The following is a 26149-nucleotide window of genomic DNA, read 5'->3' on the forward strand; positions in this document are numbered from 1 at the left end:
TTACTTCAAATTCCTTTTGTATTTATTTATTGGGATTTCTAGGCAACTCAATTCTAGATCAGTTTGCAACTCTGTCCTAAAGATTTAGAACCAGCCTGTTTGCCTCCATACTGGCACACAAGCTCTGCTTCTTCATTCCGCTATGATTAAGGAAGTTATTTACAGCTAGCTGGGCTGGTTGTCTCTGTCCAGTTCCTGAGCCTCTGCAAGTTCACAGCTTTACTATCCCGTGTAACTTGCCATCGATTTCAGTTTAAGCTAATAAGAGAGTGGCTGATTCATGATCCCTGTGAGATTTACCTGTAGCAGGAAGTGAGGATCCACAGTTCAGTCTTTTATTTTTCATGAACTATTTAGTGTGTAAGCACAACGCCATTGAAAAATAAACACTAGATTTTTTTTTTCTTCTTCTTTTATGAACATTAAGCTCACGGAAAAGTTGTTTCTTCCATTAAATCAATTATTGTTTGGTTATTTTTAGGAGTTTTTAGAGGAAATCCTGCACAAGTAAAGGAATATCAGGATCTTCTGGATCCTTTGCTTCAACGTACATCTGAAGGTATTATCTGATAATCATCACACCGTAGCTTTTTATTTATGTGAAATTATTAAAATACTGACATTCCTATTAATGGGTATTGCAGTCAGAGCAAAGGAGAAGTAATAATATCACTATGTCTCCTGATGGCAAAATACTGATACTAAATAATCTCTTTCATGTAGATACATTGCGTCATAAAGCGCGATAATAAAAGTAATGTTATCTGGAAAAATGCTGCTGATACAAATGTGAGATTTACGCTGTACCCAGTCATTCCTCCCCTCCTTCGCCTATGCTTCATTATTTACAAAGTTCACTTTGCCTTTGCAGGAAGATATTAACTACCAACAGTCGGATTCTTTCAGTGTTCCACCTGGATAGTTGAGAATTACTTGCATCATTCGTTGTCACTTAACTTCACAAGATTTAAAAAATAATTTGGTATATGCATATGAAATTGTTTCTAGCTTAGGCAACATGTTAATTTTAATAAAAACGTTCTCTTACTTAAATTGTGTACTCCAGAATTTTGGTGGACAAAAATAGCCTGCAGACGAGGCTATTGATGGCCTACAGGCACATGCATCCAAAATTCAGTTAAAATAAAAAAGAAAAAGACCGTAAGTTTGAGTGGGAGGAAAAAAAATGGCCTGAGAACAGAACAAGCTTCGATATACTGACAATCCAATTTTAAAACTCAGCATCTTTAGTCACCTGCTCGTGACATCTGTGGTACAGTTACACAAGTAGATGCAGAACAGTTTAGTCTGACTTGTTCTTTAAACTTAGAATACCCGTTGAAGTGAACTAGTTTCTGTAAGAAATACAAACATTTCCGTACCAAATTTTCATTACATAGCAAATTTTCTGACCTTGCTGATCATTGCTTTTTTCTGATTATTAACGAGTATGTGAAGTTCCACGGACACTAAATTAATCTTGTGGTTCCTCTTGTTGAATGTCAACATGAATGTCTCATCTTAAAATTTCTGGGTGTGTTTTGATACCTCACTCATTGGAGTAGTCTATCCCTAATAACTTCCACTTTTCAATTTTTCTCAGCTTCTTGTCAGTAATTTTTTTTCTTTTGTCTAAGCAAATAGTCAGAGCAACTTTATTCTGTTTATCAATCTGTTCTTTATCCAAATAAATTCAAAATTAAAGCAATATTAAGGTGAAATTTAGTTTTGCAGAAAGCATAGTAATTTGCTTTTGTAATGCATATAATTAGGTCAATCATTTGTAATTATGTTTCTAAATTCCTGACTCTTGTCCACTTAAAAAGTATTGAAATAGAGGTTATTAATCTACAATGATCAGTAATACCTGCGGCGTAATTATAGATACAAGATATGCTATCTTCCGATGGAGAAGTTACGCCGTTTTGTTTCATGATGCTTCAAAATGAAAATGCTGGTTTTGACTTGTTTTTGCATACTTGCAAAAAATTCTAATTTACATTTAATTAAATGTTTGACTACTTTTGCCCAAGATTTTAGTTTTAAAAAGTTGTCTGATACTGAGCTGGTGTTAAATGCGGGGAAAAACAGCCCAGGTGTTTCACTCTGATGCAGCTTTCATTTCTTTTGGTTGTACTGCATTTTGCTTTAAGTGAAAATTTTTTTCTTTTTGCACAGTCAGGTGCCACACAAACAATGTATGTGTTCTGGGAAGAAATTCTGTGGAAATGTTTGGTGAAAAATGAAGTAGTTTAATATTGCCCTGGGTTTCTTACACTGATTGTGGTTTTGAGAGATAACAATGAATGACAAGAGCCTTTCTGTTCAATCTAATTGTTGCTAGGGTATAATTTTTCCTGTTTTAAATCCACTTCAGCTTTATTAGGGGACTACAATCAAATAATAAGGGAAGTGGAATTTATTTACTTACTGTACTTACTGTAAAACTCCGTAGGGTGTCCTGTTGTACCCAAGTATTACTATGTGCCAGCGGATTTTGTTGAACTGGAAAAGAAGAACCCTGGCAGTCAGAAACGGTTTCCTAGTAACAGTGGACGCGACGGAAAGTTTTTCTTGTGGGGACAGGCAGTTTACATCATTGCAAAACTCCTAGGTAAGAGACTGAGGAAATTCTATCAGGTTTTGACTCGTCAGAAGTGAAGGATATTTATCTTGTTAATGTTGTTTTTGAATCTGAACAAACACATTGGCTTGAGTTTTGAATGGACTGTGGGTGGCATGTGTGTCCTCTGCTTTGGTACATATGTGATAGGCAAAAATTGCTTTTTTTTCTTTATGTTAAAATTTTATGCTGCGTGCAGCATACTATGAAGCTTACTGGAATATTTTACAGAATACTGAAAATCTTCTAAACATGACAGGTTTCTTTTTTGCTGCTTTTTTTCCTGGCTTTCCCTCTTCTTTCCTTTTCTTCATGACAAAATATATTAACACGACACTTTCTGGACTAACTATATCAGCTGCACCTGTACAGTGATGTTTGTAAGTGATCAATAGCATTTAATTCCAATTATTTACTGCTTTAAGCAAGACAAGTTTAAATTTTGAATAGTTGCAGTCTCAGATAAAGTTAACGTTTCCTTCCGTCTGTGTTATTTTTACCCTTTAAAATAGAAGAGACTAGATGAGCATTTGAAAGTGCATTTCAAAGTTTGGCCATTGACGGTTGTTACGGTGAATTTCAGTCACAAATGAACTCTTGGTCTCACTTGAGAGGATTCAAAGGCTAATGCAAAAACAGTTGTTAAGGCAGAAGAAGTCTTCACAGTTAAGATTTTTTTTTTCTTAATATTTCTTTTAGGAGAAAGAGATATTACTTTATTTTAACATGCTCAGCATTTACCTGGTAATCAGTAGATTGAGTTCTAAAACCTTTTTTCCTGTGAACACTGTAAAGGGAAACAGGCTGTCGGTAGGAAAAATGAGAAAGATTGAAGGGGAGTTTAAAAATTCAAGACTTGGCAAGAACAGTGGTTGTATCTTTAGGTGTGGAAGAACAGAGTCCGTCTGGTGCTCCACCTGTTTGGTTTCACTGTATTCCTTGCATAATTCCTTTGTCAGCCAACACTGTAAAGTAAATGCAGGGAACCTCACCTTTAATGAAAAAAATTTTAATTTAACCTCTTAGTATTAGCCAAGTAATCCTCAAATGTGTGTGCAGGAATACTGCAGTAATTCTGCTAGTGTTCATCTTGTACGAGTATTTGTGTATTTCTATATCTGCGGAATACTGGTTAAATAAATTGTATTTATTGTTTGCTAAATGCTGTTTGAGTAACGTCACTTTCTTTTGTTTTGTTTCAATTCTTTCCTTTAGCTGAACATTTTGACACTCTTTTTTTTTCTAATAATTGTGCTAAATCTCTTTTTGAAATGTTGTCATTAGTAATTGTTTCCTTTATTGTTTTAAGACTTTCTCTCCAGTGTATTCACTACTTTTCATTCCTCCCTTCCTTTTTTTTCAAAAATTTTTTTTTTCCTTTTCTCTCACAATCTTTGCAAATAGGTTCTGGAAATTTTATCGCAAAGCTAAATCTATTCACCAGTGATTATTATATCAGGACCTCCATTTATTCATACTAATTTATAATTGGTGCATTTAATTTTGCTCCTTTCTGGGTGAACACCTACCTGAATAACAATCTTGTCCTTGGTAAAAGTCTTTGTGTGTGTTACTTTGCTTGTTGGTGGTTGCTAATTAAGTGGAAGCCTGACTCCGAACACTTCGCTTTCTGGGAAGGTACTGGTTTCCCATTTCATCACCCATTCCAGAAATGGTTGTGTTGCCTCAAGGGTGGCAATTAATTTGCATTTGCTCAGCCTCCTTGACTCTGTTGCGTAGGCGAGCATACAATATAACCCTTTTAGAGTCTTCTTCTGGCTGCGGGCCTAGTGTCTGCCTGTCGAGGTCCACATTTTTCTAAGTGCAGCAACAGGAAACCGAGTCCCTTCTTACAGATCTCGCTGCCTCCCGCAGGGGGGCAAACTGGAGTAGTGGAGGCAAAATTTTGATCCTGCTTATAAAGGCTCTGAACAACAGAGGCAATGAAAGTGCCTGCCTACCGCTGTTGGGAGTCACCATGTGGTTATGCAACTTGAAAAATTGTTTATGAAGAAAAGCATGCATTTTGCAGACGGTGATGCAATTTTTTATAGAATTCCTTTCTTGCTCTGGTTGAGGAGGTTTGTAAAGCAAGGGAAAGGGGTGCCAGGTATTCAGCTGTTTTATGCAACTGAAAAGTCACTCAGTTTAGTCTTTCATTTAGTAGCTCTCTTATCTTTCCTGTGCTTTTCCTTCTTCTAATTTTTATATCTTGTTCTGTGGATTCAGTGCTGCCTAGAACTAGGTTAAGAGTTTTTAGCAATGTTTTTTAGAGTATAGACCACATAGATTGAAATGTTGTCAGCTGTGGCTGATGTAAATAATGAGCTAACAGAAAAATCTGCATCTGGATTCCGATACCCTGGCATTTGTGATAATGGTGATGAATATTCACTGAGATTCTTCACAATCTACAATTTTCTAAAATTGTAAATATTGAAAGTTAGCTTAAATTTTATATTAGTCTGTTGGTATAGTTGTTTTAAATATGAAATTAGTTTGACTACATATTTTAATTACTGAGCGGTGTAAATCAACGTAAAAAACTGTGGAAATACAACACCTGTTCTGGAAACCACTCTTGCTTTTAAGAACTATGAGGCAGAGTCCATTGATCTTGCAGTCATTTGGTGAATCAGTTTTATAGCATCGGCTGTACTACAAAGAATGTAAGTAACTTCTATGCCTTTAGCCAGCATAAGAAGTCTGACTGTGTGGACTGGAGCTTAGATGACTCTTTTCCTTAAAATGTATTTTGGTAACTCATGTGTCAGTGTATTAATAAATTGTCCGTGGTAACTTTTCATAATCTAGCTTTGCTTTTTTGTTTGTTTGTTTGTTTTTTAACATAACCACCTGTACATGGATCGTGACTCTGCAGGAGCGGTGCAGAGCAGAGGAACAGGGTCCTTTCCTGGCAGGAGTCAAGCTGCATTCTCTCAACAGAAAGCTGAGGACAGGAGATGGTCACAGTATCTAGTGGCTGACAGTTGCTGGCATAGTCCCTAGCAGCAGCAGGCTCCTTCACGGCTTACTGGGTGAACTGCCCAGCCGGGGTCCTTCATTGTCTGCCCATGCGTTTTCTTTCCACTGCACCGTCTATTTCTGCTCTCTGGTCTTTCCTAACACTGTTAAGCTTGAGCCAGGACATATTTTGAGTTTATAAACTGCTGTCTTAATTTACTACACAGTGTAGAATTCAGAAACATTTTTCTTACCGAGGCAGTGTTGGTTTTCTGTTGTAGCTGAATTAAGCTAATGGAGTCATGAGTTACTTCTCTTTTAGCTGATTTCCTAGTGTAGAGCGTTTTAAGAATATGTGCAAAATTGTTGACTTACGTATAGGAGAAATGAAAATGCACTGTGACCTCTTCTGTAGAAGAAATTAAGTAAAGATTGGAGAGTTTCATGTCAAAATGAGATTTTGATAGGAGAATGCTTATTTGAAGGGCATAATAGCTCACAGTAGATTGTGAACCTTTATTCAAGGCATTTGTTGAAACTTTTTAATAGTATACTTTTATTGGAATACTTAATTTTTTTTTTTTCAGGATAATGTTAAAATAATGGAATTTTAGGTTTGGGGTTTTTTCCATGTAAAGAACTCCATGTAGAAATTGCTAGGTTTCAATATATTTAATTGGGGTTTTTTACAGTTTCTTCTTGAGATACTGTATCGAGAGATACCTTTGATATTCCTTGTCCTTTTCAGGATTGTAGTCGTCTGATTACCTTGAGATAGAGGCTGTCTGCTTTTCTTCAAAGCTAAACAATTTTTGATGGTAACCACTGAGTTTCTAGTTAAAGCTCTAGAGTAATTGCATCACTGTGGATTGAGGGCTTTTTACGTGACTTGTGTGTTGTGGAGTCTGTTGTCTGCATATATTCTTTTAACACATCTCTGTGGAAAAATAAAGGATTGTTTTTATATACTACAGTATTATAATTAAATGATGCTTGAGTCATTAGTTTTAAAATTAGTATAATTTTGCAGAATGTCCTTTTGATCTGTAAAACATTGATCTAAAACAAAGATTATAGCAGCAGAACTGACTATATAAAATACATTTGCATGTCTCCTTCACAAAAGCTGCTGGAAGTACTCAAGTCATTCTGTATTTTTCTTATCATTTACTTTCAGCTGACAAATTAGTAAGTCCTAAAGATATTGACCCAATTGGACGTTATATACCTCCACAAGATCAGCGGAACGTTAGCATGAGATTTTCAAATCAGGTAAGCATAAGCTTAGTATTAAAACATTTTTACTGAAAAATTGTCATCTACGTGTTCTATACGGTCTTCTAATATTACAATTAAAGTGCTAGGAAAATATTAAATGTATGTACGTTTCCTTAGTTGATGGAGGATTGCTTTTAAAAGGAAGATTATAACATCTGCAGTTTTGGGGAAGCGGTGCACATTTGCCTTCAAATTAAGTGGTGCAATCAAAATGATACATAAAATGTAAGTTTAAATAGCTGCTAATAGATAGGTATGTTTCTTTGAGTTATAAGATATGTCAGGAAGGCAAGAATAAGCCTGCTTTCTTTTAGTCCTTCAAATTAATTACCACTTCAATGTATTAATATTTTTTGTATTTAGAGCTCCTAAGAGCTACAAGGATGAGGTTCTTTTTTGGTGTGCATGGTATATACATGTGCTCCTGTGTTTGGCTTAAATGCACGGCAGGAATGAGTGCCCAGGGATGGGAAATGCTTGAAACATTGTAATTCAAATCTGCAGTAGATGGGGTAACAAGGCAGAAACATGGTCGATATGTAGGGGATTTCCTTTTTTAAAGAGGTAAGAACTGTATGTATGGGAGAGTGTAGCTAAGAGGTATTTTTCAGCCTTTTTATTTCTTGGTGTAAGGAATATATATTTGGAAAGTTCCTTGTTCAGCATTGTGTATTTGTTATTGAAGCATAAAATATGAAGCATTTATCTTAAGATTTATTCCAAGATCAGAAGTGAACGATGTTTTTCTTGTTCTATCCAAATGCTGCTTAAAACCTGTTTCCTACTATTTCCTGTTTCCAAGGTATTCCAAGCGCCTGGGTGTTGACTCACTCATAACGAGACTTTCATTGTTCACAGTGCAGCACTTCTGCCATGTTAATATGAGATAATGAAAGCTCAGTGACTTCATTTGTTCCCAGTTTCTTTGTTTGCTCTTACTTCATGGCATTATGAATGCTGCAGAAATTGTGAGCTGCCGCTATCACCTGCCCTTTTAGGAGTGCCATTAGAAGAAGCCTATATTGAGTGAGCGTTGCATGCAGCCCATCAATTTTTTTTCTTTGACTCTTGAAACCAATAACTCTTAATATGCCACAGATGAACACTTTGAAGAAGATGATGGTTTGTTCTAAAGACACTGCGTGGCTCATCAGGAAGTATTTTAGTAGAAAAGCATTTCTACTGGTTTTTGGGGTATCCGTTATACGATAGGGAACTTCCAGATCTTCAGAGAGAAATAGCCTCTGCCCTGAGAGCTTCCCAAAAGAGATAATAAATAATGCAATAATGATTTATTTTCTCATAACTTACTCCTTTGTGGTCACTTTGTGGGTCAATAAAGAACTAACTTAGTGAAATGCAGTTATCCGGTAAAATTCAGCAATTTAATAGGGCCTCTAAAAGCTCAACAGTGTTGAAAGAATTGAAAATAACTCAAACAGCAACATTTTGATATTTTGCTTTATCTGCAAACAATGCAAGAGAAAAAGCTTTGTCACTGTGAGAAGGGAGATCAGACTAGATGGTTTGTCATTCTCAAGTGCTTATACAGTCCTTGTGTTCTTTCAGCGCTCAACAGTTGTCTCTGCTAGAATTCTTTGAAAGAGCAATTGTGCTCTTCCCGGACAACTTGGTGGAGCTGATGCTTGTTAATCTTTCCCTGTAAAGGCTGTCTTTAGCTGCTTAAATTTGCTAAACCTTTGGCGGAAATTTTCAGTATTTGGGATCAGTAATGTTTTTGCTGTTGTCAGGGTAAGAGAAAGAGAAGCCCTTCCCAGGGTGATCCTCAAGTGTATTCTGATGAACAAGACTGACGTTACATTTGAAAGCTAGAAATCAAGAGAGGATAGGTTTACTTTTTTTTCTTAAACCTAAAAATCTTTATAAAGATCTGACTTAGATCAATACATTCAGCAATTCCTGTAGTTGTGCATATCCTTTTGTGTGCAAGAGGTTGTGAGATGGATTGTCTGTTGTTCAGTGGCATATAGGTGGAACGGTAAAGAAATGAAGACAGAAAGAAGCTCTGGGATTGCCTACGTCTGCTTATACCTCTGTTCTTCCCGGTGACGGTACTTCTTTGCTATAAATGACTGTGCATGCTTTTCTTTGATAGGTAAATGATAAAACTATCCAAGATACTGCATGTGCTTCTCAACGTGGGTTAGAAGAAAGAGAGGCACTTCAGACAGTAGAAATTGTAGAAAATTGGGACCAGAATGGTTAGTGTCCCTGCAATGCTAACCAGGTGGTTGTGGAATTTCATTGGGATTGTTTGTGCTGAAACAGGTGCTGCTGCTGCTGCTGCTGCTATCATTAAGAGAAGGTTAAAGAATGAAAGGCAGATGCATAGATGTATCAACGTGAGTGAGGTGTGCTGTATCAGCAAAGGTCTTGCAGTTAAAGTCAGCCAACTTCGAGTTCCGGCTGAGAATCTTGACCTTGCCTTTTTTTAATCCACATTTTAAATTTGCTTAAACGGTTTGTCTGAATATTTGATTATACCTTTTTATCTAATTGAGCTAATTTATGCAGAATCAGTATTTAGTATTTGCCTACAGTGCTAGGAAAATGACTAAAAAAATACGAAATGGGAACGCAACGCATCTTAATTACATCTTTGGAAATCAAAAGTAGTTTCTTCTCTTTAATGATGTCTTCTCTTTTCCATATAGCTAAAGAACCATTCAATTAAATTGAACAGAAAAGTATTTCCACTTTTGTTAAATTTCATTCCTGTAAGGAATAGGCAAGGATATGTAAAAATTTCAGATGCCTGTGTATATAAATTTTGTTGAGGTACGGTGTTTTGGAAGGTGATGCACCAAAAAGAAGGCTTTTTTAATTTTTATTTGAAGCCCTGCGCTGAGGAAATATTTCTTAGAGAAATGCATTTTCCATGTAGGCATATTTTCATATTTTGATTGCATTGACTGGAATCTCTATATACACTTGCCATTGAAAAATGTGATTAATTTAGTTTATTTGTGGCTTTGGTGTCACTACAAAAATATGCCTGATGCCCCCATAATTGTGTAGATTTAAGCAAGCAATGAAGAGCATTTAAAATATTCCAACCTTAGTTTTATGGTTTTGAAGCACCGGTGAGGAATATTCTAGAATTAGTTACAGGAAAGCAAGGTAATATAGACCTACAGAGGCAAAATTGCAATGAAAACTGCACCTATAACTATATATAGGTATATAACTACAGCTGTGAATGCATTGCTCGACCTAGAAAATCTGATAAAAGAGGACAGTCTCATTTGTGGTAGAAAACTGTGGAATCAAATGAGCAGTATGCTAAAAACTTAGTGGCCACTAATACTAAAATACTAATTTTGTCAGTTTATAGTTAAAAGGAAATGTTTTCTCTCCTAATTTAATGCCCCCCAAAATTTATTTTTCACTTTCAGGAAGAGGTCTCCGTACGTTCCCCCTTGGGGAAACGCCTGCGTGGCGCTGGAGCAGGATTCTCTTTGCTAGTTTTAGTCTGTTCCAAAACACAGTGAAGTCCGACAGCAATGAGAGAGGTTCTCCTTTGCACTAATTATTTGCTTCGTAATGCGAAATGGTCAGTAGTGTTTCAGGTTAAATCCCATTCATGAGTTGAAAAGAAAATGGAATAATCCGTGCTCCGTTTACTTCACTGAAAGAAGATAATGCAGGGCATTTTGTTTCCGTGGGGATAACTCTTTGGAACTGGATTCCTTAGAAGAGCTCGTTTTATTATTCCTTTTTACTGCCTCCGTATCCAGGAGAGATGATATTATAACACAGTTTCGGTTGTTGCATTCTGGTTTGGGAGAATTTAGTGTATAAGAGAGCCTCTACAGTAACGGTGACGTTTGAGAAATGAGGTGGGGTGGGGATTTTCTGGTTTTGTTTTGTATTTTACTGGAGCATAGGAAAGCTGATTTATTGCCGTCTTACATTTAATTTCGTGTTTAACAAAAAATGTAACCTTACTGAATCCTCAAAGTTAAGACTAATTTATCTTCTGGGCTAACTTGAAATATATGTATAGGGTTGCAGTTACTGTTAAATTCTCTGACTGCATGTGATGACTGTATTCTTCTCATGTTTTGCTTTGTAGACTTAGTAATCGTTTGTGAGGACTTCATTTAAGTTACTGGAAATTAAGGTTAATGCCCGTTGATGATGTTGGGAATAGTCAAAATGATGGACTGCTTATTATTCTATTTTCAGGGAAGTAGGTAACGTGTAAAGAAGGAACTAAAACTAGTAAGTGTAGGTAGACTGAGATACATTAAGATTTTTCTGCCACCTAAAGTATGTTTAGGGTTAGAGCATGTCTAATTCTGATGGTTTAGAGAGGCGTATCGTATTGGATGATTTGTTTTGTAATGTTAATGATAAGCATATTCTTGCTTTCATTTCTCTTAATACAATTGTCTACCACAGTTAACACAATTGTAAAATTGTTTAATGTTATTTTAGAATTTAAGGCACATGTGTGTCCATATTGTATTTCATTTAAAAAGTCTGGTGTTAGTAGCATTGACCACGCATCGTTCAGCCGTATTTAGATGCTTCCAGAAGCAGATGTGTTTTGTAACAATTCAGTTGTAGTTTTGTAGCAGCAAGGTGGATTATTTGGGCTAAGTACAATTTCTTCCATTGTGTGCTATTTCTGTTTTCCTCTTCGCGCTCCACATGCTTGGAAAGCCCAGTAGGTGCCATTTTAATCAGTGTTCTTGAGTATCGTGCCCATGTTTCAAAATGAACGGGTTTTTTTTCAGAGTTCTGAGATTTCCTGAGAACGTGTGCAGAGAGGCATATAGCGATAGCATCTGTCCAGTGAGAGTGCAGCAAAAGACTAATACTGAGCTGCTTTCTCTGCTCCTGCCAGGAAAGGAGCCAGGGATTTTTCCCTTTATCCTGCCTCCAACAGTTTATAACCTTGTTAAAAAACGTGATTTTTTTTTTCTTTTTTTTCTTTTTCTTTTTTTGAGAGGAAGAACAACTAATCTGTCTTTTATCTTGGTCTTCTGAAAACACTGGGGTATATTTATCATTTGCACAGCATGCAGGATCTAGTTGAAACAGATCCTTCTGCCCACTATCCAGTGTGAAACTGTGAGGCAGAAGGGTGAACCTGGGGGGGGCTGGCGGTGTCTGTTGCAGTGTCTTGGGGAGACGGTGATTGATGTTGTGTGAACAACACCGTAGCTTGCGTTATTAGACAAATGTGAAATTGAACACATTAAAATGGAACTTTTAACAACAATAGGATTTATTTAGTGGAATATTTGGGAGATTAATGCTTTTCCACTTTTTTTTTTTTTAATATGTAGCAAATGCTATGTATCACGATCATTATTGAAAAGAGTGACATACTTTTTCATGAGTACTGTATCTGTTATCTTGATCTGTATTTTCTAGACCACCACTTGTAATCCTCCAGGCCTTGACATGTTAAATGACAATGAAAGTAACTTTCTGTTTAATGTTACAGCAATCCTGTAGTTGTACAGCAATTATCGTTGTATTTTTCCACAATACTTTTTCAAAGTCCAGCTATTTTTCACACAGATTTTGTGTTGTGCCAGTTGTGCTGCAGATGCGTTTGCTTAGTTATGGCCCATGTTAGAACCACCGCTTACTGGCTGCTATAAATGAGTCATGCCATTGGGTACATCTGTGTATGAGAGGCACTAGTCCTGGTATCGGAGAAGGACGTACCTCAGTGGAGATGCAGAATACACAGATTTAGGTACAGCTTACAGCTGTGGTTACACAGTTCCACTCAGTTTATAATTAAGTTGAGCCTTAACTTGAAGACCACTTCCAAGTTAGATCACAGGCTGTCTATAAATCAACAGAGTCTTGGAGGGGGCTCTCATTTTCTGGGGGATCTTTGCTTTTTGTTTTGTAAATGTAATGCCCTGATTACGGTAGAGAATTGGTTTGAGTTTTCTTACTGTCTGTGTAAATGCAGTTGGTTGCATGATCAACTTATTCTGAGGAGGAAGATCTTTTAATGTCACTTGAACTGCTGGCTTCTTAGCCTGGTCTCTTTGTGCATGTACTTTGATCGCAAACTTACTTCATGTGGCAAAAACTCCCAACATTTTCAGTGGAAATGTAGTGCTGATAGACTTTTGGGAAAACGTTATCAAGAATTTCTTCTGTAAATTCGTAAGATCTAACTTGATATCAAGGCTTACAGATGCCTGAACAAGCAAGCGTTCACCCTGAACTTTTTGTTCTAAATCAATGTGTCTATCCATCTATCTTCACAGAAAAAGCTGTATTTTTATATAATCAATTGATAGAAGATGTATTTAACTTTTGTCATTCATGTTCTGGTAGTTTCTAGACAAAAGTAGACAAAAAGCATTTCAGGAATGAAAATGTGCGCTGCTCTTAGTTTTTCGATTTTAGAGTCATTGAATGCCAGAGAAGAAATGAACAAGGAGTAACTCAGACATCTCATTTTTTTAGCTACTAATGCATGCTGCCAATGAAAAGAAAGGTGAATTGCCATTGCAAGACCCCGGGAGGTTGAGTCAATGATTTCACCCAACACGTTGAATTCATTCCTATTTGCATGGTTTCCTGATGTAAAATACTAGTATTTATTTCAAACGTGAAGTATCTGTGTTATAAACGATGCAAGGAAATGCTGTTATCTCCTGTAAAATGTAATATATCTTTCATACAACTGTAAAGAGTTGCTGTCTGGTCAAAATATTTCAGAGTAAAGGGTTGAAATCATCAGTTCATTATTTTAAACTGAATATTACCGGTTACCCAAATAGCCAGGTTATTTCACTCTTTACAAAAATGTGTATCATTATGTCATATCAGGCATAAAGGAAATACATCGATTGTATACATTCTAAATTTAAATTAAAATTTAAAAAAACCCGAAAACAACAAACCAAACCAAACAGTGGAAATAATTAGCAGAAACCTATTTATTATTAATTCTCCAAAATGCATCTTGCAAAGTATTATTGATAGGATAGTCTTCCCATAGTTTTGAGATTTACAAGTTTTAGTCCTGCATTGTTCTTTCAATTTGTTCACACAGTAAGAAAAAGCAGTGCAGGCAGTGATGTCTGTCATACTTGTGAATTGTTTAAATAGCCATTGTCCCTTTTCATGCTATGTCTAACAAAATACTTAGTTAGCGATGCTAATAAATGTTTTTTCATTATTTTCTAGGGCCCTTTGGAAAATGATTTGGTAGTACGTGTGGCCCTGATAGCAGAAAGTCAGCGGTATGTATTTACTTTCGTTAAGAATGTATATGTTAAGGAAGTCTTGAACAATAGACATCTTAAATTTGCCAACGGTATTCGAGGAAGCGTAGCATACAATACTGCTACTCGTGTATCTGCTGCCAAGATAACTGTTAAAACTATGACTGTTCTCTGATTCGTCATTAAATTTGTCATTATTTTGTTCGTAGCCTACAAGTTTTTCTGAACACATATGGAATCCAAACTCAGACCCCCCAGCAGGTGGAACCAATTCAGATATGGGCTCAAAAAGAACTTGTCAAAGTAAGGAATTCTGCATTTAAAATTATTTATCTGTCTATAAATTTCTTTTGTAACAGTAGGAATTTATACCAAGCTATTAGACTTGTATCTCCTTAAGCTTGTTATCTACGTTTTTGTGTTACTCAATTGCAAGATACGCTGACGCTGGTCAGTTATACCTGCCTAGTTAGAGCTTTCAGTGAAACACTGAAGCTCAGACGTTCTATATTATCTGATGAGGCTTATTACCTGAGCCACTTTCGAAGAATAACGAATGACTAATAAAATTTTAACAATATTAATAGCACAGTAGACTAAGTGAAACTTGATGGAGAAACAAGCAAATGAGCAGTAGTCAAAGAAACAGATTAAGGCAGTAGGCATAAACCATCATATAATTTCATAGCGTAGCCCCTGTAACAGGCATTATACAGTCTTCTGTAAGTGTTTTTTTAGCAGTCCTGCGAGTTGACTATATCCAGGAGGTTTAGTGTTTAAACCTTTTTCGGTTTACCCCTTTAACTCAGCACATTTAAAAATCTACGGTCAAAAATTACTGGCCTGAAGGACGTCTTCAGAATCCCCTTCATCCCTTGTGAAGGCTTCAGGCTTTCCTTTTTCTATACAGGCAAGGAGTCTCCTCGTGGAGTACCGTACCCTTTCACTTCAAAGGCTGGCCCTTTTAGCCCTTATCTGTACTGAGCCTCCCTGATGATGCCAGCCTAGATGCCTCTGTTCAGGTAGCTGCCAATGCCACGTGAAGCCAGCAGTCAAAGACGCATGGCAGCGACAGGCCGTACTGGTCCATTTCAGTGTTCTCTTAGCACTACCATGGCCTCTTTTTTGTTCAGTCATTGTTAGTACTTTATATATAGCACTTTGGCTACACTGAGTATGTGCTTCCAGCTTCCCACTGCTGTTCGTCCTGGAAATACATTTAAATGTCAGAGACTATGACAAATGCTGCTCTGAATGATAAATGCGTTGATCAGCAATTGGAGGTAAACTTGTCAAAAGTCCTAATAAAAATCTGTATGAGTACTGGGTGCCTATTTACCTCTCTCTCTGATATACTTCGACCCTTCCTCTGAAAAAGCCTTGAAAATAGTCCCACTGTACATAAAGCTGCAGAAACTGTCAGGCAGGTAAGCTGATCCCGAATCACGGATGTGCACTTGACATATTTTGTACTTCACCACCTGAGTTTGATCGTGGATCAGGTACATAAAGAGTTTGTCCAACTTGGAATTACACAAATTGTCTCAAACAAGAGTGATGAATTCTGGATATCTGGGGGAAGTATAATGAATGTAGTTAGTTTGTTGCAGTTGTGGGACAAATCGCTCTGCGAGTCTCTCCCTCTGAAATCAGGATCACGTGGCTGATGCCATTAATCTGTATCAGAAGCCTGTAGGACACAGAAAAAAGTAAAACCAAAAATAGAGAACGTAGCAACATACTTTGGGCTTCCTAAGTTTGTGAGGATAACTGATGTACCAAAACCTTGCTAGCTAATTCAGAAAACGCTTACCCCAACTAATGACTGCCACTAACACCTGAGAAATACTTAAACAGAGAGAGAAGAAATACCCTTGTTTACATTCAGCCTTGTTCATTTCTCAGCCCATTTTTGCTCACTAGTTTTCTTGATAATGTATTTCAAAATGGATTCTCACTGACTGTGTTTGTCCTGAAATTCTGTATGTGAAATTTTGGTTTAATAAATAGATACTCCATAAATTTACAATAGAAGTATATATCATGTCTCAGTCATCCATCATTTCTTTGGTCTCCCTGACAAAAAGATGAGACCTTCATTAAGTTTTATTATTATCAATTAATTTCCTATATAAGCTATGACAACTTCTGTATTAGGATTTATTTTTCAAAAGCTGGCGAGACATCTGGCAATTCTGACATTTGCTTTATACTTATGATGGGTAGGTACATCTGCCTCATCAAAATTTACTTTTAAAAAGAAAGTCATGAAAATATTAAATCGCATGATGCAAACCGTCTTCCTGGAGGGCTTCCAGAAAAGGCTACGCTGTAGCTGTAAAGCTGAATAGCTGTGCAGCTGAAGCAATGAAAGTGTTTGGGGCATTAGGAGAACTGAGGTTTGATCTGTGGGCTTATGCAAAAAAACAATACACACCAAAAAGCAAACGAACAAAAAAACCCTGGTAATATTTGTCATCCTTTGTGGGGAGGGGAAGCTACGGCTGGAACAATTATCTGTAGTTTTGGGAAAAGAGGGTTGATCCATAGAGAACAGGGATGTCAAGATTCACTATTCCGATGCTGTCAGCTCCCAGTAGTGTTTAATTAGAAACTTCTGAACTGCTCTAGTGGCACATGAGAACAGTTTAAACCTCTAGACTTATCAACGGGCTCGTGTCCAAAAAAGTAGTGTAAAAAGAAACAAAGGGATGAGGGGAAGACATTGGTTCAGGAAAATTAGGGATTGAAAGTAGGACTGGGGTCATGTAAACAGATCCACAAAGTCTAGGGCGGGGACTGAAAAGAGGAGGAAGAGGAAAACAAGAAAATGGGAGACGATGCACGCAATATATAGAGAAAAAGTATATATGTAGTGGAAGTATAGTACAGGAGAATCGCAGAATACTCCATAGGCACAGACTGATAACATAAAAGAACACAGAAACAGATGGTGTGAAAGACCACTCTAGTTTGATTCACTCTCAAATGAACCCAACAGTCCAGTCTGCTTTCGCAGCTGTTTCTTGCTATTAGCAGCTCTGATATTCCAGAACTGAAGGGCATTTTAATCAAAAGAAAGCCCGCTTGCAGCAGCTGGACTTGCATGAAACTGTACTCTTGTTCAGTTACTCTGGTGCTGAATCAGAACTGGGTTTGATTGTAACAGATCACGATGGAAGGCTATTACTGGAAGATGACATTGCTTTAGTAGACCGTAGAACAACAGGAGGCCTCAAGCTAAAGAAGGAGTTTTCAAGGGAAGAGACAATATTGCAGTACTCCTGGAGTTCTTTTTTTGTTAAGAAAGCATTTTATATCTTACGTTCTAAGACATAAAATCAATTTTGTTCTAGCAAAATGAAGGTCCTTTTAGTGTTAAATTACAATGTCTACTGCCATTCTTCTAGTCTCCATTATTTACTACAAAAAGGGGTTCAACATTCTTTTGGCTTTGTTATGTATAGACGGGTTGTTTAAAGCTGTCAATGTTTTGATGTCTCCATTCCTTTCCCACTTGAATACGGTTACTTAGCCTGGACAAACAGGTGATGTAGGTAATTTTGTTTATTTTCTTTTTTAAATAGTTCTTGGTATTAATGCAGAAACACAGGCAATACAGGAAGGCCCCAAGCTGACAGCAGTAAAAAGCTGTGGAGTGTAATGTTTGTTCAAATGTTCACTTTCATTTGCTTCTGAATTATCTTCCTATAACATAAAGAAAGATTGAGCTTAGGAAAATGTTCTGACGTTTTAGTAATAGTGGGTTCCTTACCTAAAACAGCACAAATAAGGAAAAAATGACACCTTTCAGTCTGGTTTAACTGATACTTTTATACTGTCTTGCTCACAGCTTAGTGGGTTTTTATGGTTTTATTCTCATACACTGTAATAAATGACGATTATTTCTTTAATATGCAAGTGTTACAAAATTATACCAGTTGAAGTAATACTAGGCATACGTAATTCAACTCAAATAAGAATCAAGCAATGAATAATGAGGTAATTCTCTCTTGCTTGTGTTGTTGATGCGTTAATTTTGCAGGCCTTTGCTAAAATTAGAATAAAGATCTTTAAAGAGTTCCTGTATTACTGTTTTGCCTTTGTATCCACATCGGAAAAGCATTACAGAAGGCAAAATTGGCCAGACAATAAATGTAAATGATCCTTTAAAAAATGGTCCTTTAAAAAAATTATTTCAATGAGCAATTTGAAGATCTAAAAAATATTTTAATTATATAGGCTAGAAAAATAATAGGAGTAAGAAGGTAAAAATAAGACCTAATACAGGAAACAACAAGTTTTAGTTGAATTTGGAAACTATGCAGATAGGCAGGACTCTGGTGCTTTGCCCACGCCCAAAGTTGCACCCATGTGTCCTAATCATAGCATCGGGATCCTACCCAGCACTCCTGCTTACCCTTAATGAAGACATCTCTCTTTTAATGTAAACCACTATTCACTGCATTTTCACCTTCATAAGTAAGGTGAAAATCCTTCGACCTCGCAGAATTATTATTAGAAAGAGGGAAGGGAAACTGTCACGCCGTATCCACAGCGCAGCACTGGCCTGCCAGAAGTGACGTGCGTTGCACTGGAATGACTGACTGACTGTCAGGGAGCAGACTGCTTGCGTCTTGTCTTCTCGCAGCTTGTGTTTCTTGCTTCCATTACCTGGTTGATTTTTCCTTGCTGTAAAGATACCTGTTGTTATCAAAAGAATTAAATTTGGTCTTTGAACTGTACATTTACCAAATCCAGTGTTCTCTTACTTCATTGATTGCTGTTATATAGATGTATGTTTGGGAAAAAAAAGGAAAAAACCCAATAGAAATTATGACCACATTTTATGAATCGTGTTTTCTGATTAAAGCAGAACGCACACAGCTTTCTATGTGAGACCCAGTAGGAGCACAAGAAAGGCTTGTATCTAGGTTTCCCTCAGTTTTCATGGTTCTTTCTCACAGGCTTACTTCCATTTGGGAGTCAATGACAAACTGGGATTATCTGGAAGACCGGACAGGCCTATAGGATGCCTTGGAACATCAAAGGTTGTTGCAAGAAATTTTTATATTGTTGTTATTGATGTATATTTCAGATAAACATTGAATTAGTCTCGGAATGATTTTAAATAGGATTGAAATGTAATTTTATTTTATGCATATATCTTATTTTAAAGTGCTCGTAATGTATTTTGCTATTATGAATGTGTGTGCTCTGTTTTACTATTAAACTGTCATATGTTTCCTAGACATCCAATTACAGTAATACTTGGCCAAAATAGGCTGAATGGTGATGAAGTGAACTGCTTTAACTGAAATGGAATCTAGATTTGCATACCTAATAAAAAACAGAGTACCTAAAATTAGATTTGTAGGTTTTATCTTAAATACTTGTTTTAATTCAACTGTTCTACATTGGTTATTACTTTGATAGTTTCAAAATACCTTTTTTCCTTTTCAGCTACTTCAGTGCTTCAGATATTTTAAAGAAAAGATTAATGGAGGCTTTCTCTCTCAACAGATTTATCGAATACTAGGAAAGACTGTAGTTTGCTACTCGATCATTTTTGATCTAAGTGATTTCTACATGTCCCAGGATGTTATGATGTTGATTGATGACATTAAGGTATTTATCTGTAACTTTTTCATTGAGAAACTGACAAAAACAGAGTCTGTAGAAGAATAAACTGTGAAGTTTGACAAAATAGAAGACTGAGAGGGGAACACTGTATAGTGTGTGTTCTTCTAATACAAAAACAAACTCGCAGTTTATGCTGGAAAGTGTATTAAGATGAATATCCTATCAGCCCAGTACGAGTTCTAGCGAGTATCTCTATCTGACAAAAAAAACTCACCCAAAAGTGATGGGGAATGGTGTAGCGCAGCACAGTCCCATTTGTTTCTTTGGGAAACTGGTCTGTTTAGGGGAAATACGAAAGCCTCACCTGCAGGAAATATTACTTGACTTTGCACAAATATTAAAAATGGCCTTCCTTCCCTAACTTTTAAGGCAGGCAGCAGTGCAAAGCTTACCTGTCAAGTCCCCTGTGCTTGAGCAGCTACCTGCAGTGCGTAGGTGGCGGCACTGGTTATTCCATGCTAGTGGCTACAATTCGAGCCCTGGATTCCCATGCCTACTTACTAGGTCATTACGTGTAGTTCAGTACACCGCACTCTGACTAGTGGTTTAGTCTGTGATCAATGTATGTGCTAGGAGTATTTCCAGAAAAGTTGTGAAATAGCAGGGCGTGAAAGCAGCTTATATTCGTTGAAGAAATCTGTCAGTGGCTTATTAACTAAGGGTTTTTTAATCTGTTGGGTGTTTCAGTGCTGTTGTTTTATGATAGCTGTTCTAGTATCTTGCACTGTGTATTCTGGTACGTTGTGCTTGTGTATTTTTTTTCTGTGACTAACGTATTATTTCTTACGTAGAATGCACTGCAGTTCATTAAGCAGTATTGGAAAATGCATGGTCGTCCCCTGTTTGTTGTACTTATCCGTGAAGACAATATAAGGTAGAGAGAGAGAAAAGCATCATTTGCAGTGTGGTATTTACCTAATTGCAAGATTAATGGAGTTCTGTTTCAAATTTCAGAGGGAGCAGATTCAATCCAATATTAGATATGTTGGCAGCCTTTAGAAAGGGAATTGTTGGAGGAGTGAAAGTTCATGTTGACAGAGTACAGGTATGATGTTCTTCCTGAATGCTGTGTTCTTACCTCCTAGTTCTGGTACATGTATTCTTACTACTTTTGTTTTTCATGTGACTTCTAAGTATTTTATTTAGTATCATAAAATTAAGGAGTCAAGACCCAAGACATTTGGTACAGTTTTTGTCTTAGCTTATATTATTGTTAAAATAAACATGGGCTTACTTCAATTCCTTTTGATGAGTCTTTTGAAAGTGATAATCTTCATAGAGGATTTTCAGAAGGGAGAAGGGTTTTTTTTATGTTCGGCAATCTTGTGAAATTACCACCAAAGGATAAACCCACGATGTCAGGCATTGAGGGACTTCTTTTGATTAGATAATCAATGAGGGGGAAAAAAAAAAGGTGCTTCACAGATATTAAAATTCTTACAAGAACTAAGATCTAGTTTTAACATCTTTGCTGTTTCAATTAATCTAAAAGCAGGAACGTTACTACATTCCTACAGAGTAGGAAATGCTATTATGTTGCGTTTTCCTGTAACATCACTGAGACTGATGGGAAAACTACCCATCCTTCAGCGATCCCTGAAACAATGAGCATTACGATCCAGAACACGGGTGTCATGCAGGACTCTGAGGAATGCAAATCCTTATCTTGGGTGTTTTCATCAGACCCGTTTTGGGGAGGGGGGCTGGACATTGCTTGATTAAGCTGTACACTGTAGGCAAAAGAACAGCAGAATGCCAGCAAAAAAGAGACAGCAGCCCCGAGAGACTTCTGCTGTCTTACGTGAGATCATAAGAAAGAGGAAAGATACTCTGAAAGTGCAAAGATATTTGGCACTGTAGATAAAGAAACTACTTTCTCAGTGGAAACCACCAGCAACATATTGAGATCAAAAGACGACTATATAGTTATGTACGTTTCTGCATCTTTTTTCATTTTTTCAATTTTTCATTGCAGACATTAATATCTGGAGCAGTTGTTGAACAACTTGACTTCCTAAGAATCACTGAAACAGAAGAGTAAGGCTGTGTGTAAATAATAATGATGAAGTACTTGATAATTAAAATATTTTCTGAACTATGAAGAAATGAAATATTATTTTTCAGGGCTCCTGTATTTAAGAGTTTGGAGGAGCTGGATCTTCCAAAACATTTAAAAGTCAAGAGACAGTCTAGTACTCCAAATGCTTCTGAACTTGAGCAGCAACCAGATGTAAATATTAATGACTGGAAAAACAAGTCAACATATGAGATCCTGCAGAAACTTAATGTAAGAAAACTTGATAAAAATACAGTGTAACTTCATTCTCATGAAATGAGAAATTATGTGCTGGTATTCTTTTTAACAGCAGCCTACTTAGATCAACATGATTAGTGTCATGGTTCAATGTTAATCAAGTAGCTAGTAACATAAAATGCCTGATGTTTCTCTTCGTACTTGAGGAATCTTCCTCTTGACAGTCCTTTATCTTAACATCACAGAACTTTCTGGCCCTTCGTGCTGTAACTGTTGGCTTCCATTTGTCCCAGCTACCCAAATCTTCTTCTGGTAATAAATGACCATCTAAAAGGGGATCCGTTTGTCATGTGTCTTATGAATAGATATTTTATTGCTAGACTAAAATGCAAAAGCCTTCAACAGTTGGTATTCACTCTGATAGACTGGTAACTTCTTAATGAGACATTAAGATCTGGCATTTTTCCTGTATCTAGAGGAAAACTACCAGTGACTGTTTCTAGATCCAGTGCTCAATAGGAACACACAAAGTATCCTGCTTGGTTCCCTATGTCATTACAAGCGTTTCTGCTGTAAATGACAGGACCCAGGAACAGAAAATCAGGAAACACTTCTGAGGCCAATTTATTACAACGTAACTTGAACCACGGAGAAGCCTCTGCAAGCAGCAGTGACAAGGACATGGCATACATAGGGTATGAAATAGTTGTGAAGTCCCCTTAGAAACGAAATTTGTAGACTTTTTTTTTTAATTAAAAAAAAAGGCCCTTTGGTTTCACATGACATTTCTAATAGCTCTTCTGGTTCTGCTTCACTGAATATCTGAAGGCAATTTGTGGTTATGTTGTTCCTGTTTTTTTTAAGGACTGCAATTGCCTAGCAAGTCAAGCGTTACTCTCGAGTATATTGCTTAAAAGGGAAGGACCGAATTTTATCACCAAGGAAGGTAAGAGCTTTTTTCATTTGACTATTCTGAGTATTTCAGGAAGCAGCTGTATGTTTAGTTGTAATGAACATGAATAATGGCCATGCATGCAGGCAGTTGTGTAGCTATTTCCTTTGCCATTTAAAGCAATTTTTGCATTAAATGGGACATGCAAATTCATAGTGCGGTGGGGAATGAGCTGTTAAATATATGAACTCTTTTAGATTGTTTGTAGGCAGGTGCTCTATCTGGTTGTAATTTTGAACACATAGATATAAAAAACAGGGGATTTAACCTTGTATAGAAAACTGAAACTAAAGACAAGTTTGCGTGTCTGTAACATTTAGTCTGAAATGTGTGAGGCTTTATACTGAATTTTTATTTTACTTGTATGTAATCAGGCTAATTCAATATATCTGTCAATCTTACTCTACTCTAATTTTGTATTATGGCTTTGTATTAGAGCACAGGATTTAAATTAATGTAAAATAATTCAGCAGAGGCTACTAAGGCTTGTGGCTTTTGTGCTGCAAGGTTTGGTGTGTTTTTTTTTCCAAAGACTGCTTATTAGCTGCCTTTGTATATATGAATACGCCCCAGAAAAAGAGGAATGTTAAGATCAGATAATATTCTCTTAGTTATTCATCAAGCAGTGTAACTCACCACCTCATGTTATAGAGCCCCGCTTCATAATTTTGATACAGGACAGCTGGTTCTTGTGACGAAGAGCTGTCATTTTGACATAAATATACATTATATCCATATTGCTATATTAAAAATGTCATAGAAAACAATGTAAAGTGGAATAAAATTCATTGGCTGATACACAGTGCATTGTTGAAATACAATGTGAATCCAAAGTCATGGTTGGAATCTGAGCATTAGGCACGCGTAGCCTTTGAAGCAGGCTTTTTTGCCACTGTTATCTGTACTGTTGTTGGGCTTTGAGAGCCTCAGTAGCTTTCTATAGTCCTTTGTAGGCTGTCCCCTTCTTTGCTCTGGAAACAACTTGAGGCAGACTTCCTAACCTCTGTAAGCAACCAGCATAGCCGCTTTTGACCATTAGATCATGATGATGAACTTAAAAACTCTCTTGAAACCATTTAGGTCAAAGAAGTACTGTTGTGCCTCTGACTGTTCAGAGCTAACTTCTATAGACCTTTTTGTGCCATCCCATATGAAGTTGTAGATGATGATAACCTTTTTAATATGCACCTTGCATTAAACAGTCTGAGTCACTGACTAAAAGTTCCTGTCCTCCTACGACTGGAGATTACCAAGACTGACATTAAATAATCACACAATCAATACAACAAATCTAAAAATAAAAGCTGAAGAACCTTGGATGTTCCAGCTGACAGGCACAGGCTATGATTTTGTGAGTCAACTTCCGCTACTGTTGTTGTTACAGATGAACTTACTGTTCACCAGTAAGCGCCTGGCATGAAAAACACTACCATTCCATCTGAGAATTTAAAATCTAGAAGCTAAATGAAGTCTAAATAACGGAGTGTTCGTCACCATTTTTACCTTTAACGTAATGGTCCCCACTTGACCCCCGCACAGTTGAAGGGATGTCAGTATACCAAGTTGATGCACTAAGATCAACTATGGGCTGACAAAAGAATGGTATCTAGTGTTCTGATTAATGTACTTCATGCCTTCTCTGAATCCTGGACCTACCTACTTTGACTTAGAAGCAGTGCCCTTCTCGTTTCCTGCCCTCTCTTTTTTAGGTCATGTCTGTACAGCATGATGCTAGTTTAATACATAACACTGCACAAAATGTTCTCTTTGGTTTTGGCACACAGAAAATCAGCTTGGAGAGGAAGAGTAGTAAATCAGTAATACAATGTCTTATATATCTGTCCAATATCCCCTGCTGTACTTTGCAACAGTGATAATTAGCTTCACTAGAGTAGTGCTGTAACACGCCCGATTACCAAAGCTAGCACACACAGTCACTTAGGTATCTTTGTGGGCACCTTATTGTGGTTATTCAGGGCAGAGCCACAAAGCAGTGAAAGATCCTCTCTTTGGCACTCTCCCAACTTCCTGTAAAATGAAAGTCTCACGTTCCACATGATTAACCAGGTGATCTGTTGTTCATATACAAAGCTGAAAACAACTTGTGTCTTGGGTATCAGCTGTTGCAAACTTTGTCCAAACCTAACATCACTTCAATGAACTACACTGTCAAGCACAAGACTTCCCTGTTGCTTCCTGTAGGTTTTAGCTCAACAAAGAGGCAAGACAGTGGAGAGAGTATCTACATCCCGTACCCAAAACATAATCTGCAGTTTGAGGATGTACCTTATGATGGGCATGTACCTTTATAGGCCAAATCTGTACATAGGTTAATTTTCCCCAATATATTGCAACAATAGGTGATATCGTAAGTCTCTCTATAGCATGCGCAGCAAATTTTGCTGAAATCTGGTTTGGCTTCTTGCGTAACAACATTCAACTGGATGACAGGGGACTTATTGCATCTAAATTTTTAGATGTTGAGCACAAAAGGTAAGTGCTTTACTAAAGCTGATTCAGAATTAACTGATCTCATCAAATTTACCTTATTACTATTAAATGAAAACCTGTGCATCTTTTTTGTTTGTGTTTTGTTTGTGGTTTTTCTTTTTAAATGCATTTAGGTACTGTTGCTGAGCATATTGAAAGAATCTATAGACGAGCTGGCAGCAAAAAGCTCTGGTTTGTATACATATATCACATTCCTTTTGTTTTACACCAATTTTTTTTTTTCCTAGTGTGTTTATAGCGAGTAAAGCCAGATCCTTACGTACTTGAAGGAGGAAAGAAAAAAGGGCGGCTTTACTGACAAAATTGTATTGGTTCATTGCAGCTTAAGATCTGGTCTATAATGCTTTAAAAAAAAATTAAGTATTTTCTTACTGTTGTCTTTTAAAATATAGAAGAGTAATAAGCTGGTTTTGCTATGAGTGCTACTGGCGATGTACAGTTCCCATTAAATTCAAATAATGAGAAAAGAATACTAATATTCTTATTTCTTACAGGGCACGATAAAATATTTTCAGTAGCTTTCTGTAGTAAGACTGGTGATCAAATACAAGTCAGTTAAGTTCATACCCTTACACAGTTTATTTATTGCCCTGATATAATTTGCTTGGAGCTTGACTTTGTCACAATAACTTTAAAAGGTTTCAGCAAGTAGGTTGGTATTTACATGTTATTAATTTCTTTGCCCTGAAGCT

General features: G+C 36.8%; 1 protein-coding gene across 8 annotated transcripts in view; it reads left to right on the top strand.

Annotated features, from left to right (window-relative positions):
* PHKB (phosphorylase kinase regulatory subunit beta) overlaps nt 1–26149 on the top strand; it is an 84568-nt gene that overhangs the window by 41767 nt on the left and 16652 nt on the right. For all 8 annotated transcript variants that reach the window (XM_076349244.1, XM_076349243.1, XM_076349245.1 and 5 more), the window contains 13 exons: nt 482–559; nt 2456–2614; nt 6765–6859; nt 14060–14115; nt 14307–14400; nt 19065–19148; nt 19621–19725; nt 20532–20614; nt 20695–20785; nt 21716–21777; nt 21865–22027; nt 22859–22940; nt 25571–25628. In XM_076349244.1, the coding sequence (XP_076205359.1) occupies nt 482–559; nt 2456–2614; nt 6765–6859; nt 14060–14115; nt 14307–14400; nt 19065–19148; nt 19621–19725; nt 20532–20614; nt 20695–20785; nt 21716–21777; nt 21865–22027; nt 22859–22940; nt 25571–25628 (1210 nt within the window). The remainder of the gene's footprint in view (nt 1–481; nt 560–2455; nt 2615–6764; nt 6860–14059; nt 14116–14306; nt 14401–19064; nt 19149–19620; nt 19726–20531; nt 20615–20694; nt 20786–21715; nt 21778–21864; nt 22028–22858; nt 22941–25570; nt 25629–26149) is intronic.

This window comes from Aptenodytes patagonicus, chromosome 11 (assembly GCF_965638725.1).
Source record: "Aptenodytes patagonicus chromosome 11, bAptPat1.pri.cur, whole genome shotgun sequence".
Lineage (NCBI taxonomy): Eukaryota > Metazoa > Chordata > Aves > Sphenisciformes > Spheniscidae > Aptenodytes > Aptenodytes patagonicus.